This window comes from Pocillopora verrucosa, chromosome 14 (genome assembly GCF_036669915.1).
Source record: "Pocillopora verrucosa isolate sample1 chromosome 14, ASM3666991v2, whole genome shotgun sequence".
NCBI classification, from domain to species: domain Eukaryota; kingdom Metazoa; phylum Cnidaria; class Anthozoa; order Scleractinia; family Pocilloporidae; genus Pocillopora; species Pocillopora verrucosa.
The window spans coordinates 403,249-417,333 of NC_089325.1; the positions used below are offsets into that span (position 1 = coordinate 403,249).

The following is a 14,085-nucleotide window of genomic DNA, read 5'->3' on the forward strand; positions in this document are numbered from 1 at the left end:
CTACACAAACATGCATCAGGGGTTATTTTTCCCGTAACCTTATCTGTCAGAAAAAGAGTAATTCTACTTCTTAGCTGTAGGATAGTATAGCGTTTTCTCTTTACCGTTATTTCAAATATTTCAAAGTCGCCTTTTGAAAATAACCTTTGTCCTCGACCCAGTTTTCCACCCACTACTAACAGCCACGTTCATAAGCAAGATGGCGGAAGAAGATGTTGTCAAAGAGATAGCGGTTAGTGACTTTCTTATCAAGGGCAAAACTGAGCTGCTTACTTCTTACTCGACTTACGCTTTATAAACTTGCATACGCTTATTTTGATCAACAGCACAAACCAATTACGTCAAATTTTAGTCATAAATCAGTGTAAAACTCTTAAATAAATGCTGGTCGCTTTGGAATAGATAAAAATTATTTTTTGGAAGCGATCGAGTTTCTTTGAGTATTTAAAACTGGGATTGAATGAGTTTGAGTTATTTAAAAAACAAAAGAGTTTAAAGACGCTCATTTATGTCCCTTAGAGTAACCTACTTTGTATCTTTGCCATAATTTATGAAGATTATTACGGTAACTGTACTTAAGAAAGTAAGATGAACAAGGCCGCTTCTTTAAAATCGTGGACAGGACTTTTCTCGAAAAATGATTCCTCATTCTCTAAAGTCACAGACCGTAGTTGCCACCGAATCTTGGATTTTTTTTTTGTCATATTTCAGACTCAGCGATCATACATGAAAGTAGCTAGATGGGACTTATTTAATTTTGCAATGTGCACTCACTAGCAAAAGCACTTTGAATGCTGATTGAAATAAGGTCCCTCTTTTGGTGAAAGAAGTCCTTTATTTTATTTTAGAAGGGCTGCCCTAGCTTCTCTCCAGAGAGTGTAGAATTCCAGCTGCAAAGTTAGATTGAGGGAAGTCAACATTTTATTGGGAGTAGGAGGGGCAGGCACACACCAGAACAACTAGATTGGGAAACAGACTAAGACTATTGCAGATAATTTTGTGTCATTCGAGATGTTTGTTAATTGATTTTTTAATAATTTTAAGACCAAATAGTGTAGACAGTCAATATATATTTATATATGCATTATATACATGTATAAATTTATATTTCATATTACATGTAAATTAACCCTTTAACTCCCAGACCAAATTTTTAATTTTCTTTACTATCAACCATACAATTCTAGTAATCTTAGTTCAGAGAATTTAGTATTGGATCAATCAATTATCCCCAAATTGATATTTCTTTATTCTTGTCAGCTATTTGGTTGATAGTGTGTTGATAATTGTAAGGAGAAATTCTGTCTTGGTCACTCATGAGAGTTAAAGGGTTGAGTATTAAGGATCTGCAGTCAAGTGTGAAACACAGGGTACTTATAACTTATAAAGGGTAAAACATCATGATGCAGAATCTGTAGCTCAGTTGTAGAGTGTCAGAGTGCAGAACTGAAGATCTGGGATATTATTCTTTGGAGGGAACCCAGATTTACTCATCCATATGAAGAATCCAACCACAGAACCTTGCATTTCAGACTGTGATGCTCTTAAGTACTGAGCTACAGAGAACTCTGTGTGGAACTACAATAAGGCAAAAGTAGTCGTCATGGTTCTTGTTAGTGGGTGATTGACAACCCTTCACCTAATAAAATTAATAGAAATCTTGTAGTTCATATTACCTCTTGTAAGTTGCCATAAAAACCTGCAGATAAGCCGCACCTTTTTTCCAAAAATCATTGCTAGAAATTAGGGGTGCAGCTTATCTGCGGGAACATTTGAAAAAGGTGTCGTGAATTTCATCCGATCTAATACCTGGTTACTAAGCTTCAAATGTTCAGCTCATGTTCTTGTTTTAATGCAAAAATCTATGGAAAAACTGTGATGAATGAAGAAATTCCTATCAACAAATACCAGAAAAAGATCAGTCATTTGTCAAAGTTGGTAGAAATGATGTTCATTATATTAAAGTGTTAAAATTGTGGGTAAGAATTTGAAGTATTTCCTATTGAAATGTTAATAGTGAGTTTACATTCAATGAACAGTGGATGAAGAAGACTTCTCAATACTTGACTTTGGATTTCTTTTGATTTCTTTCAAAAAAACTTTTTGACCAAAATTTAGCTGCTAAATTCAGGGTGCTGCTTATCTGCACATTTTTACGGTAATTGAAAATTCCCCCAAACAATGTTAATAAATAGTAGATCTTTTGTTGACATCAGGCAATGGGGAAGAGAAGTAAGGGTTATAAAAAAGAATGAAAAGTACTGTAGTGGGTTGTGCTTAGACTTTTGCCTCTCATTGTAGGCCATTGTTAGCTTGTGAGCTACTGCCATTAGGTTTATTATTATTTGTAGTATATAGTTAAGATGTGAACCAGGACATCAGTGACACACTTGGCTGTACTTCGTGTGCTACATTTTTTTTCCTATCACATTTTGACCTCATCTGCTATCTATCACAAAAGAAATGGGTTGCAACTTATAGATTGGAATCTATTTGCAATCAGATTAATTGTACAAAAATTTATTTCAGGTTGAAAGTAATGGGTCTATTCCAAATGTAAAACCACTCAGCAAAGAGGAATTATGGAGGTAGACTTTCCTTGATTTCTTTCATGTAGCAGCATATTGCACAAGGCTTTTGAATTCATGCAAGAATAGCCTTTTAATTACCTGAGTTAAAAAATTGGTGAGTTTTTTAGGGTGGTCATAAAAGACAGAATTCTTAATCAGGAGTCAGACTACCGGTAGGTAGGAATTAAATCAGCTTTAGAGTAAGACCATCTTTTCATGCACAAGGGATTTCAAAAGGTTTTGAACCATATGAAGTGGGGAGAATGCATGTACAGTGTTCATGTAAGGGAACAGGAGTGAAACATGCAAGCACTTTTCCTTATGTCTGGAAAGTACACTGTATGTGGATACCAAACTAACAAAATTTGATTATCAAGTCTTCCCAACAGTTGCCATACACTTCTAGACAATTACATGTTTATCAAGATAATGCCCTCTTCCTGACAAATTTCTAAGGTTCAAAAGAATTGTTATAAAATCCAATTCTTACACAGACTATAAGACAGTTTTTGTGTTAAATCATAATTATGTCCAATTGTAAATTAAATCATCTTTTGTTTTATGTTTTACAGGATAGAGCATGAAAAGTTACATGCTAAACACAAAGGACATGAAGCAATGCACATGGAGATGGTTCTTATTTTATTTTCTACTCTAATAGTTGCACAGGTTCTTCTGGTAAAATGGAAAAAACACTACTACAAGTCATTCATGGTGAATAATCAATTTGAATCAAAACTTGATTTTAAGAGTTTTTTGTTTTTACTTTAGCATAATATCCACATGTGAATGCAACATGAATTGCTGTGGGCAAGTCTCGTCTGGCCAACATGTATACAGTCCAAGTCTTAAGGTCTTTTAAGACCAAAGTGGTTTATTTAAGCAATAAAGCACATTTTTTCTGTCAGTTTAACAGTGTAATAAACCATGAGATGTTGGAAGAACAGGCAAAAAGTTTGTAAATAAGCTACCGCAGGTGAGTGGTTTACAAACTTTTCTCATGTTTTGCCAACATCTTAAGTGGGTGATTACACCCCTAAGCATATAGGAAGTGCAGTCTATTGCTTTTATTGAATGGCTACATGTATGGGTTTACAGAGGGACAGTGCAGATTTTGACCCAGCAGGGCACTTGTAACATCTCAATTATTTTCTGAACTGCTGTAGAAACTACTCTTGCAATCTAGAAGTCAATTTTTTTTTTGAAAATGTAAATTTAAGAAACTATTTGGAAGTGTTGCACAGAAATTTCATCCAGTGCATCTCAACCCTAATAGTTAAGAGCTTTAAATGATTGTGATTAATATCAGTTTTTTTGTTGATAAATGTACACTGTCACAAAACTATCTGAAATGAAATAGCCTAGAGTAAAATGTTTTCATTTATTGAGACATATTATTTAGAAATACCAATAATCATCTTCTCCAAATAATAATTGATTACAACATTTTTGTTTTCTTTCTTATTCAAGACTGTGACCCTTGTTGGCATGTGGTTAATTCCTCTTTACTTCAATGTACAACTCAAGTTCTGGCGCATGTTGTGTGCATGGGCTTTATTCTCAGTTTTAACTGGATTTATTGTTTTCAAGTCCACACGAAAACCAGTAGCACCAAGTACCCCAAGGTAAGTAAAGAAAAATGTTAAGAATGCAAACAGAGGTTGAATTAGGTTTTAGTCAGGGTTTTGACTGGACATGAACTTCATATGATAGAAGTCATAAAACAGACCACTAAGTGTCCTTGAACAAATAAGATAAGACTGGTCAAGAACAGAAAAAGTTGAAATGAAATTCATGAATTTGATTTTTATTGTTTTGTGGAAGGTCTCAAATTTTGCATGAACATGAAAAAATTTTTGATATTATTTGTGATGCATGAAAAGGCCAAATAATTTTATGTGACTAAGTTTTACAAAGGGGTATAGAGAACCTGCTTGCAGGTTAAACAGATGGTGTTAACACTTTACTCCATAATATCAGTGTGCATGTTCTCCATACCACTTTCTAGACATTTCCGAGGGTTCTTACAAAGAGAATTTGTTCAACAATCAAGAGCTTCTTTAGTTGGTGATCATCTCCTTTATTCTTGTGACCTTGATGTTTGATTCAGGGGAGTTACTGCATGGAGAAATTAGATGTTAGTCAGTCTTAGGGGTGAAAGGGCTAAATGGCTTGTAACTAGCTTTTATTGAATGTAACATTCAAATATGATCTGTTTTTCTCTACAGACTAGTTTACAAGTGGTTTTTATTAGTGCACAAAGTAACCTATGGCCTGGGAATATTAGGCTATGTGATTGTTTGTATGACCATGCTAGGAATGAATCTGATGTTTGCAATTAAGCCTGATACAGCGATGGAGTTTGGAGTGACAGTGTTATTCTATGGACTTTATTTTGGAGTTCTTGGCAGAGATTTTGCGGAGATTTGTGCTGATAAAATTGCATCAAAACTAGGAGTAAGTTTGAGGCTATGATTATTTTACCTTTTTTTTAGATCCTAATTTCTTGTTGTGGTATGCTGTCAGCTAGACTATATACCCTTGTACATACAGTCCCTCCTCTTCAGATAATTGTGTTGCACAGGCAAAAGAAAAACAAGCTTACTCACAGGCTAAACAGACAGTAGGAAGAGGTCTTATTAGTGGCGGTAGATGGACAGTAACTGTCCTTTTTTCAATTTTATGATACTGAAGAGGTTTTTTTGTAGATACATGTACATTAGCTGTATCAGCAAGTACAGTATGCACTTGCCATTTGATCACAAACTAGGAAATATGATATAAGCATAGGATAAATTCATGTATTTGATATATCTCGCTTTGTGGTTTTGTTTAGTACACAAGTAAAGGTGGCCTCCCAAGCAGAAGTCTGGAGACTAATATTTGTGCAGTATGTGGCCAGGAGCTTGTGTTGCGTAGTGATGAGGATGAGGACGATGGGCCTGAGAAAACTTATAAACTTACATGTGGTCATTTGTATCCTTACCGATTTTATTATAAAATCTTATGATGCTGTTTGATGCAATACGCCGATCAGTTCGAAGCTTCAACATACCCCCCCCCCCCCCGCGCAACCGCTTGGGTATTGAACTGTTTAAGATTGGTTTGTTCAAATGTCCACCCCCTCGGGCAAAAATTAACTTCAAATGCCCCGCCCTGTTCTTTTTTAAAAGGCAAAATCAGCGACTGTGACTTTCTGCAGATTGACCAATCTTTAAAACCTAGATCTTGTAGACCTTTTCTTCTGAGCCGTTCGCTCGCGAAACACGTACATTTAAATATATAACACTTACATTCCGCAGGAATGACTCAACACATCCGGTTCAAATTCTCCACTCTAGCAAATAACCGTGGGTGTGTAAGGGGGCGGGGCGGGAGTGATGTTGAAACTTCGAATCGAGCCGCGCGTAATTCCTAAGTGAGAGTAGTGACCCAAGCTCTCAGACTGGTTAGACTGAATTTTGCCGATTTTAAGACCATCAGTATTGTGTGGTGTTTTTGTTTTTCTTTATTTTTTTCAGTCGCGTGCTTTCTTTGCAATAATTTTAAAGGATAATCTTAGTAAATGAATTTGTAGGTTGTTAGTTCAGTTTACAACAAGTCAAACTTCGTAACCGACAAATTTATGCATTAGTCCTGATTCTTAACCAAACACGATTCAGATTTCACGAGTTCTGTATTCGAGGCTGGTGTATTGTTGGAAAGAAACAAACCTGTCCGTATTGTAAAGAGAAAGTGGACCTCAAGAGAATGTTCTGCAACCCGTATCCTTTTTTAAATTGTCATTTGTTGTTGTTGTTGTTTTTTTAACTGGATGGTTTAACACGGAAGGAATAGACGATCAGACTTGACTAGCATTCTACAACCATTGATTGATTTAAGTTTCCCTTGCTCATTTCTCGTAATGCATTTCCTTGATCGGGCAGGTAGGCCTCTGCAATCCCTCCATATGTTTGTTGCCCTCTTGGCGGAAGTCGAATCAGATTACATCTCACGTCCGTAGTGCATGCAACTCGATTAAATTATTGGCACGAAATTAGTGGGCGAATTTGTTGAGTTAGCAAATGGTATCATGCACAATAATGCCCCCACAAACAATGAGTAACTGAGGACCCAGCTCGAAATTTATCATCATTCGTTTGCTATTTATTCGCATGACGCTGTTGTCATTGCTGATCCTAACAATGCACAGGACGCTTGCCACAGGTGAATCTAGGGTAGGCCTCAGTTCGCTCACGAGTTCTCTCTCCTTCTGTGGTAGAGCATCGGTCTTGCTAAATCCGCAAGTCTGGGAGCGACTGCTTGCGAGGAGCTCAGATTTTTTTTTTGTCCCACACTCGTGCTAAAACGAATAGTATTTCATAAACAGCCTCAGACAGCATCTCATGCGTTGTCTTGGGAAAATAAATTTAAATTGGTTATCATTCAATCGCGAGACGTCGTGAGACGTCGCGAGTTCCCCAAACATCCATTATCATGTCACCTGGCAACGTCGAATCAGCCGAGCCATGGAGGCCTGACTTCGTCAACAAATAGCCCCTTCCCACGCATTTCTTTCTCTCTGCCAACGATTCAATGTATTTTCCTTGACCAATCCCTAGGTGGGAGCGCCCTCACGTCCTATTTGGACAGCTGTTGGACTGGATCCGATATCTAGTGGTTTGGCAACCCATAATAATAGTTGTAGTTCAGATAATAATTTATTGTTTAGGGTTAGAGTAGCTACGGCTGCTGTTTCTTCAAAGAATGATTTAATCTACCAAAAACTCGCATAAATTTATCGTCAAACAAAGTTTTATTTGCCCAAATTCAAACAGCAATTGGAAGAAATGTATTTGTTCAGTACTTTATTATATCAAGAGATTTTTTTTTAATTGTTAAAAGTATGGTTCCGTTCGTAGTTTGGTTTTCGAACTGGAACATGTATTTATCGCACCAAACAAAACGTCGTATTCTTTCGTTCAAAAATAGTATGAAGAGTTATTTTCAAAGTTTTGCTATTAACTCGTCACTCGGTTTCATCGCAGAGCGTGCGTTTTGATGGTACTTTCATGTATGACCTTAAAATACTTACCGATTTTTACGCTACGATTTCTTCGTAGGAGAGCATTTTAAAAGTGTTTTTGCTCTGGAAGTAGCGAATATTTTCTAAGACCTACCACGGTTGGAGTTTGATTATAAATAACCGCATGGGTCACTGTTTTGTTCCGAGCTGGTTTCTAAAAGTGCCAGTCACTTTTTATCTTAAACTATCGGTGTCACTATTTCTTTTCTGATTCGCCGGCTAAAAGCACACAGCTGTTCGTCTTTAGCGTGGTTTCGTTACGCAATTAGAGACCAAAGGTTTATTGCAAGTGGCGCACTCTAAGGCCGAATTACGGAAAAACAGTTTTCAATTCTTAGAGCTCAAAGGGATCGTTTGCTTTGAATTAATATTTTAAATAAGAGAGTGCTCAGCCTCTTTATTTCTAAATTTCAATCTGTCTTTCTTTGTTAGTTTTAATAAATTTCAACTTTGCCGTCTAACGATTACTTGAAATGTATTATTGTCAGTGATAATCCTAATTTTATCAGAATGTTTTTTTTTCTTTTTTTTTTAAAGGAAACTCTCATCCTTAACTCTCTGTCGGCGAAATAAAACGTTTTATCCAGCACAGTTGTTGCACGCGTACGAGAATCTTCTAGGCCTTGGTTTGTTTTATCTTTTTTTTCGGCTTTCGGAGAAAACACAGACCACGGCCTTTATGATTCTCAGAGTTATTCTGAACCTTATCTATTCTTAATCCAACAAATACGTTTCCTGCCGTCTGAAAGTTCGAAAAAATAATTTTATGAGAATCGCAGTTGGTGGGCAAACTGTGCAACTGACATCTCCGATTATATTTGGATTTGATGGTGCAACAAAAATCTTTTTTTTGATCAGCAGGCATAATAATCTCGCATATTGATTTTCGTTTTTAGAGGAATTAAATACAGAATTTATCGCAATAGTATCTATAAATAAATGAAAAATGAAGTTTTTGAAGGCATAGTATGTGAATAAGATAGAATAATTGGAAAACATTTTATTAGAAGCACGCTGGAGTTCTAATGGAAAACAGAGTTGGAAAACCTGTCAAAATATTGCATATTGATCGACGGAACAAAGATAGCAGCTTTATATTAGAAGGGGGTTTTCGTGGAATAATAATAGTTAAGATGATCCTATTCTGCTTTTCTCTTGCACACCTTTTCCATCGCCATTACGTGAACACCGTTGCAATTAATTTTAGTGAAAACAAATTCTGATTGTGCTGAGTAGGTAGAGCAAAAAAAAAACAATTTCCCTCCAAATGAAAATCAATTTCCTGCTAAGAGAGGAAATTGCGATCTCTCCGTTTGAAGGCCGAGGTACTCAGTGAGAGAAATTACCAATTAGTCAACTTGAAAGGTTTGGTGGAGAAAACATCGCTCTTTTGTCATTTACACGTTTGTTAAATGAAATAAAGTAACTGGCGCCGGGGGAGCGTAAGTTAATTCGAAGTGGAGGAGTGGTGTGAATGTCGACAAGCAGAACCTCCGTTTTCTTGATTTTCATGGTAAATAAATGAATTATTTCGTCTGAAAGTCATGCCCAGCTCAATTACAGATTTTTAAAATGCAAACCTCTTTTCAGAAAAGGTAAAAAGCTTTCTGTATTTATATTAAAAAAAGAAAAAATTAAGAAACTTTCCTCTATCCTCCTCCTCTTCCTCCCCCTCCCCCTCCCCCCCCCCCCCCCCCACAACACTAACACATCCTTCTAGGGCTTTAAATAAAAACTTAAAAACATAGGCTTCGCAGCTGGCCGTCAGCAAAAAAGTTTATCTGATAAACTTATTCCGACAAAGCATAAAGATAAGGAACGGAGGAAAACCTCTGTAGTTACGTGAGGTTGCCACAATACATTGCTATCTTCCTAAATGGAGAACTCGAGTCTAACTTTAGCTCTAAATTCATCAGCGTCAAAATCAGGATGCGATGAATGGTTGGACATGATCTTTTTAGTGTTAGACGGATTATTATCAGGCGTAATTATAATCGGCAATGGAGTAACTTGTCTTATTCTCCTGAGAAACAGCCATTTCAGAAGCTGTTTTATGAACACTTTCCTCGTAAGTTTGGCTGTTGCGGATATTTTAATGGCTGTGTTTGTGATGCCGGGTGAGGTGATCTTTTGTACAAGTTGCAGCCAACCAGTCAGCGAATATTGCTGGCTAATCGGTTCCGTGAGATATTTTGTTTTTTCGGCAACGAAACTCAATCTGCTCGCCATTACCTACGACAGATACACAGCGGTGATGAGTCCTCTAAGGTACAACGCAAAAATCAACTTGAAGAAAGTCATCTCAATTCTTTCATTAGTATGGACGTTTCCCATGATTTTAACACTGAGCCGTTTAGTTTGGTGGATCAAGCTACCTCGGCATCAAGCTTTATACGCGGACCGTATCTTTAACACGTGTCTTATGTTCTCGCTGGTTACTCTACCTGTTGCTGTACTATTAGTTGCGAACCTCAGGATTGTATTGGAAATCAGAAAACAGCATCGTCGAGTGAGCACAATGGACAAAGCAAGCGTAACAGAAACTTGCTCAAGTAGCAACAATGCAAGCAATAAGCACAGACGGAAAACATCGCGTCAGGCGGGAAGAAAGGGAACAACGGCTTGTGTTCTTGTGGTGTTTATTTTTGTGATGTGTTGGTTTCCCAGGGGATTGTATAATATTTTCAGGCTGTTTGGCAAAGAAGGGCCGTTGTTGAGGGAACTAAGCCTGTTTTTCCTGTTTGTTCAGTCAGCCATTAATCCGTTCGTATACTCGTTTTACAGAACTGATTTTAGACGTGCGTTGGTAAGACTTCTGCGATGTCGTTAGTCCCGACTACTCTCCAGTCTCCTCCACAGCTGCTAATATAGTTGACATGACAGTGACACAGATTATTACCCCCTCCAGCCCCCAACGACTCTTTTGCCTGAACAACTCTGAGTGAGTTGTTCAGGCAAAAGAGTAGCCCCAAGTTCAATCGTTGCAGAGAAAAGAGCCTACAGCACAACCGCAGAGTTCTTAGAAACGTAGGCTACCCTAGAAGCAGGTTAAAATAGATAAGATAAAGACGTAGGAAAATAGATGAGATAAAGATGTAGGCAAAATAAAAACATTGAACAATTTGGACCTTCTGAACATGTAGCTCTTGTTTGGTTGATTTATTCTCGGTACATTTCAAGATTCAAAACTTCGTTATGTATGACTCATTAGCCGGTTGCGTCCCAGCATTTTTTGCTGTAATGACGCCTTAATATCTAGCTAGCCGAAGTGCAGCTGTATTGTGAGATAACAGATATAGAAATTTGGCCGGACTTCCTGACATTAGTAGTAAAAGAAAGGCGGTGCTTTAAAGACAATTAAATGGCTCCGCTATGACAAGGCTAAGTGGTATAATTTATTTAGCTGTTCTGAGGCTATAATTTAATGTGTCTGTGAATATTATTTGTCACCCATGAGTAAGTACTGGAACGTCCATGAGAATTATTCCAAGACGTCTATTGCTATAGGCTCTTTGGCGTGCTATGATCGGGAAATATTCGATTCTGTCTCCCTGTGAGCAATGCCGACAGAAGAAATCAAAACTAATCCCAAATACCAGAAGCAAATTGACAAGTCTTTTGCGGTTATATATCACAACCTGAAACGGATACATGATGCCAAGCCAACAGAGGCGGAACAACTCGAAATTACGGACCCTGGTTCATCGTCACAGCGTAGAAAAAACCGTTCATATTCTTCGCCATCAGAAAGAACTCTCGTGGGTACGGAAAAAACATCTTTGGCAACGACACACCAAAATCCAACTCACTTCATGGTAAAACAAAGATCTCTTTCCTCCATGCAAGGTTCTAAAACAGAGGGGCTAAAGAACAGAAGAGTGAGTTTTTCAGTGGACACACTTACCAGTTTTAGATAGTGTTTGAAATGGTACGAGACCCTACCAGACAAGGATCGAAACTTTCACCCGATGCTCTACACCGTTCATTAACGAAAAAGGTCCGTCCTTGGTTGTGGTTTTATCATCCTTTCATCTATCATACCTGTCAAGTGATCGCCATTTTCTGATAACTTAATGAAAGAGTGTGTTTTTAAAGCAGGTTAGCGTTATTATTATCGGGACTGATTTTGTGAAAAGATACGAAATGAGTGAGAAGTGTTTTTGATATTTCACCTAACTTTTTGAGGTTCTTGGTTAGATAGGATCTATGTATGTTTGGAGGTGGTAGATGGTAGATGCGCTCTTGTTCTGTCATTGTATATTCTGCCTTTCTTTAATGTTTAAATCGCCATTGATGTTCGAAGGGCCACCTCTTACAAGGGGCTCTGTAAACTCTATGGAAGGCAGCTTGAAAGTCTTGTCTTGGGGCATTACATATTTTGATTGCCAGACTGATCTTTGTATCATCAGTGCGTTGTTGCAGTTAAGTAAATCATGCCTGTAGTATATTCTAACGCCGACAAAACTCTCAGTGTCAGAAGAAGACCAGCTATTTACATTTTTTGCTCAAAATTTTACGATTATCAGTAAAAACTAGTCGAAGTCTGCGGAGCAAAAGATTCAAAGAAGCTTGAAGGAATGAAACGAACCCACGGGCGCAGGATCCACGTATTTGTCAAGTTCACCTGACTCGGAAGCAGTCGTCATCTCTTTAGGCAGATCAACAAGATAGCAAAACCACGATTCATCATGGAAAAGCAATAATTTTCAAGCCTATATTTGTCTGTGGTCACTTTCTTTTATATATACAGGAAGCTGGGCATGCATTCCAGTGAACTACTATCGAAAATTCGAGCATAGTCAGCAAGGCAAAAGTTTATTTTAAGACCTCATTAGAAGCAATTAAAAGGGTCTTTTTTTTTTTTTTTTTTAGTTTAGGCTTTTACCTTGAATACCTGGACAAACGTTTTTCGTGTATGCCACTGATAAATCTTGGTATTGATCTCAAGACAAGCACAACGTAATAAATACGAGACTCGAGAGTGAAACATTGTTCTTGTTGACAAAGTGCTGCTCATTCAACCATCGTTTGTTGATGATCCTTAGCGGTGCGCTAATTCAGAGAGCGATTTACAGAGAAGCCCGAGGTGATAAACACACCTAAGCAAATAAAGATTTTAGGCAGTGAAAACGTGGCATAAAATCAAGGATTTTTTTTTTACTTAAAATCATGGTTTTTATAAAGGAACTACCATCTCGGTGAGCGAACTTGCCTATCACGACAACTGGTGCATATAGGTGTTGCTCTCTCTATTGTTATGGATGACTCTCAAGCTAATGGCATTATATGAGTGTAAGTCTGAGAGGCATTAATTTGGCATGGGACCATGATAAACTGCACGTAAATTAAACAAAGCTCTGGATGGGTGAAACTTTCGTGGATCCCGCTAAGATATACGTATAAATATTTTTCAAAGCATCGAGAAAACGAAGGATCGATCTGGAAGAGTATTGTTGTAGGATATAACCCAAGTCTTTTAATTGTCTTCTTTCGCATGAATAACTTGATCTAGATAAGAATAAAATTAATCGTAAAAATGAAAACATTCAAACTAGCCCCGAGGGCGTTTATTGATTCCTACGGATTCCGCAGAAAATAAAAATACATATTATCTTATTATTATTATATATATATATAGATAGATATTTAAACATCCCTCTCCCATGAAGAAATTAGAGTCCAGTCTTTCATGCAGGTGTGGTAAATTCAGCCTTTGGCTGTTAATGACGCCCAAAAAGGTCTTGAACTCCAAATAAAAACAAGCGAAACATTTGAGACAATAAAAAGCGCTAAACTGTTACTTAACCTAAAAAACGTGTGTCCACGTCTCTATCAATGTCAAGTTGAAGGTCTTTGAACATGATTGGTTGATTAATCAGACAAGGCATGTCGCGCGTGAATACCTATGTAACATTAGACATTTTGGCGTGTAGTATCGATGAGTATTTTCACGAGTGATGTCGTATTTTGACGAGCCCTGCGGGCTAATTAAAATACATAAAGGTAAAAGTACTCAGTGATACTACACACCGAAACGTCTAATACGTTATTTATTATCCAATTGCTTCATTCTATCTTTCTTTTCTAAGCAAGCGTAGCCAACCTGTCAATCAGGTGTTTTTTTAACGTTAAAGATAACCACCTTTATTGTAGCGCAGCGCCATGATTGGTCAAATTTCTCTGATCGAACTTTCGCCTAATGCCAGATAGATGTGCACAGCTGAGTTTTGATAATATTCACCTCGAAGTGCTATCCTTTTTAGTACGTTTGAGGGTCTTACATAAGAGAGAGAAAGAAAAGTTGTTTTATTTTATGTACCATCCCGCTGAAGCTCTTGAGCTCGTTTTTAGTATACGAGGTCCTCATTATCCCAATCTTGGGCCTTTAAAATTAGTGTGTGGCACGTCTTTCAGAATTCAATCATACAAAGATTGATTTTCTTGAAGGTT

At 37.4% G+C, this 14,085-nt stretch overlaps 2 protein-coding genes across 2 annotated transcripts; both read left to right on the plus strand.

The window, feature by feature from the left end:
* The first annotated feature begins 2 nt into the window (after window positions 1-2).
* LOC131797521 (E3 ubiquitin ligase Rnf121-like) lies at window positions 3-9,218 on the plus strand. The gene is made up of 8 exons (XM_059115142.2): window positions 3-232; window positions 2,530-2,588; window positions 3,143-3,284; window positions 4,041-4,195; window positions 4,799-5,027; window positions 5,407-5,546; window positions 6,233-6,334; window positions 7,172-9,218. Exons 1-8 carry the CDS (start codon window positions 200-202, stop codon window positions 7,290-7,292), a joined length of 981 nt encoding a protein of 326 aa, XP_058971125.2. The 5' UTR covers window positions 3-199; the 3' UTR covers window positions 7,293-9,218.
* Window positions 9,219-9,465: 247 nt separating this feature from the next.
* Window positions 9,466-13,375, plus strand: LOC131797536 (D(1A) dopamine receptor-like). The gene has a single exon (XM_059115162.2). The coding sequence runs from the start codon at window positions 9,512-9,514 to the stop codon at window positions 10,463-10,465; it is 954 nt and encodes a 317-aa protein (XP_058971145.1). The 5' UTR covers window positions 9,466-9,511; the 3' UTR covers window positions 10,466-13,375.
* Window positions 13,376-14,085: the final 710 nt, after the last annotated feature.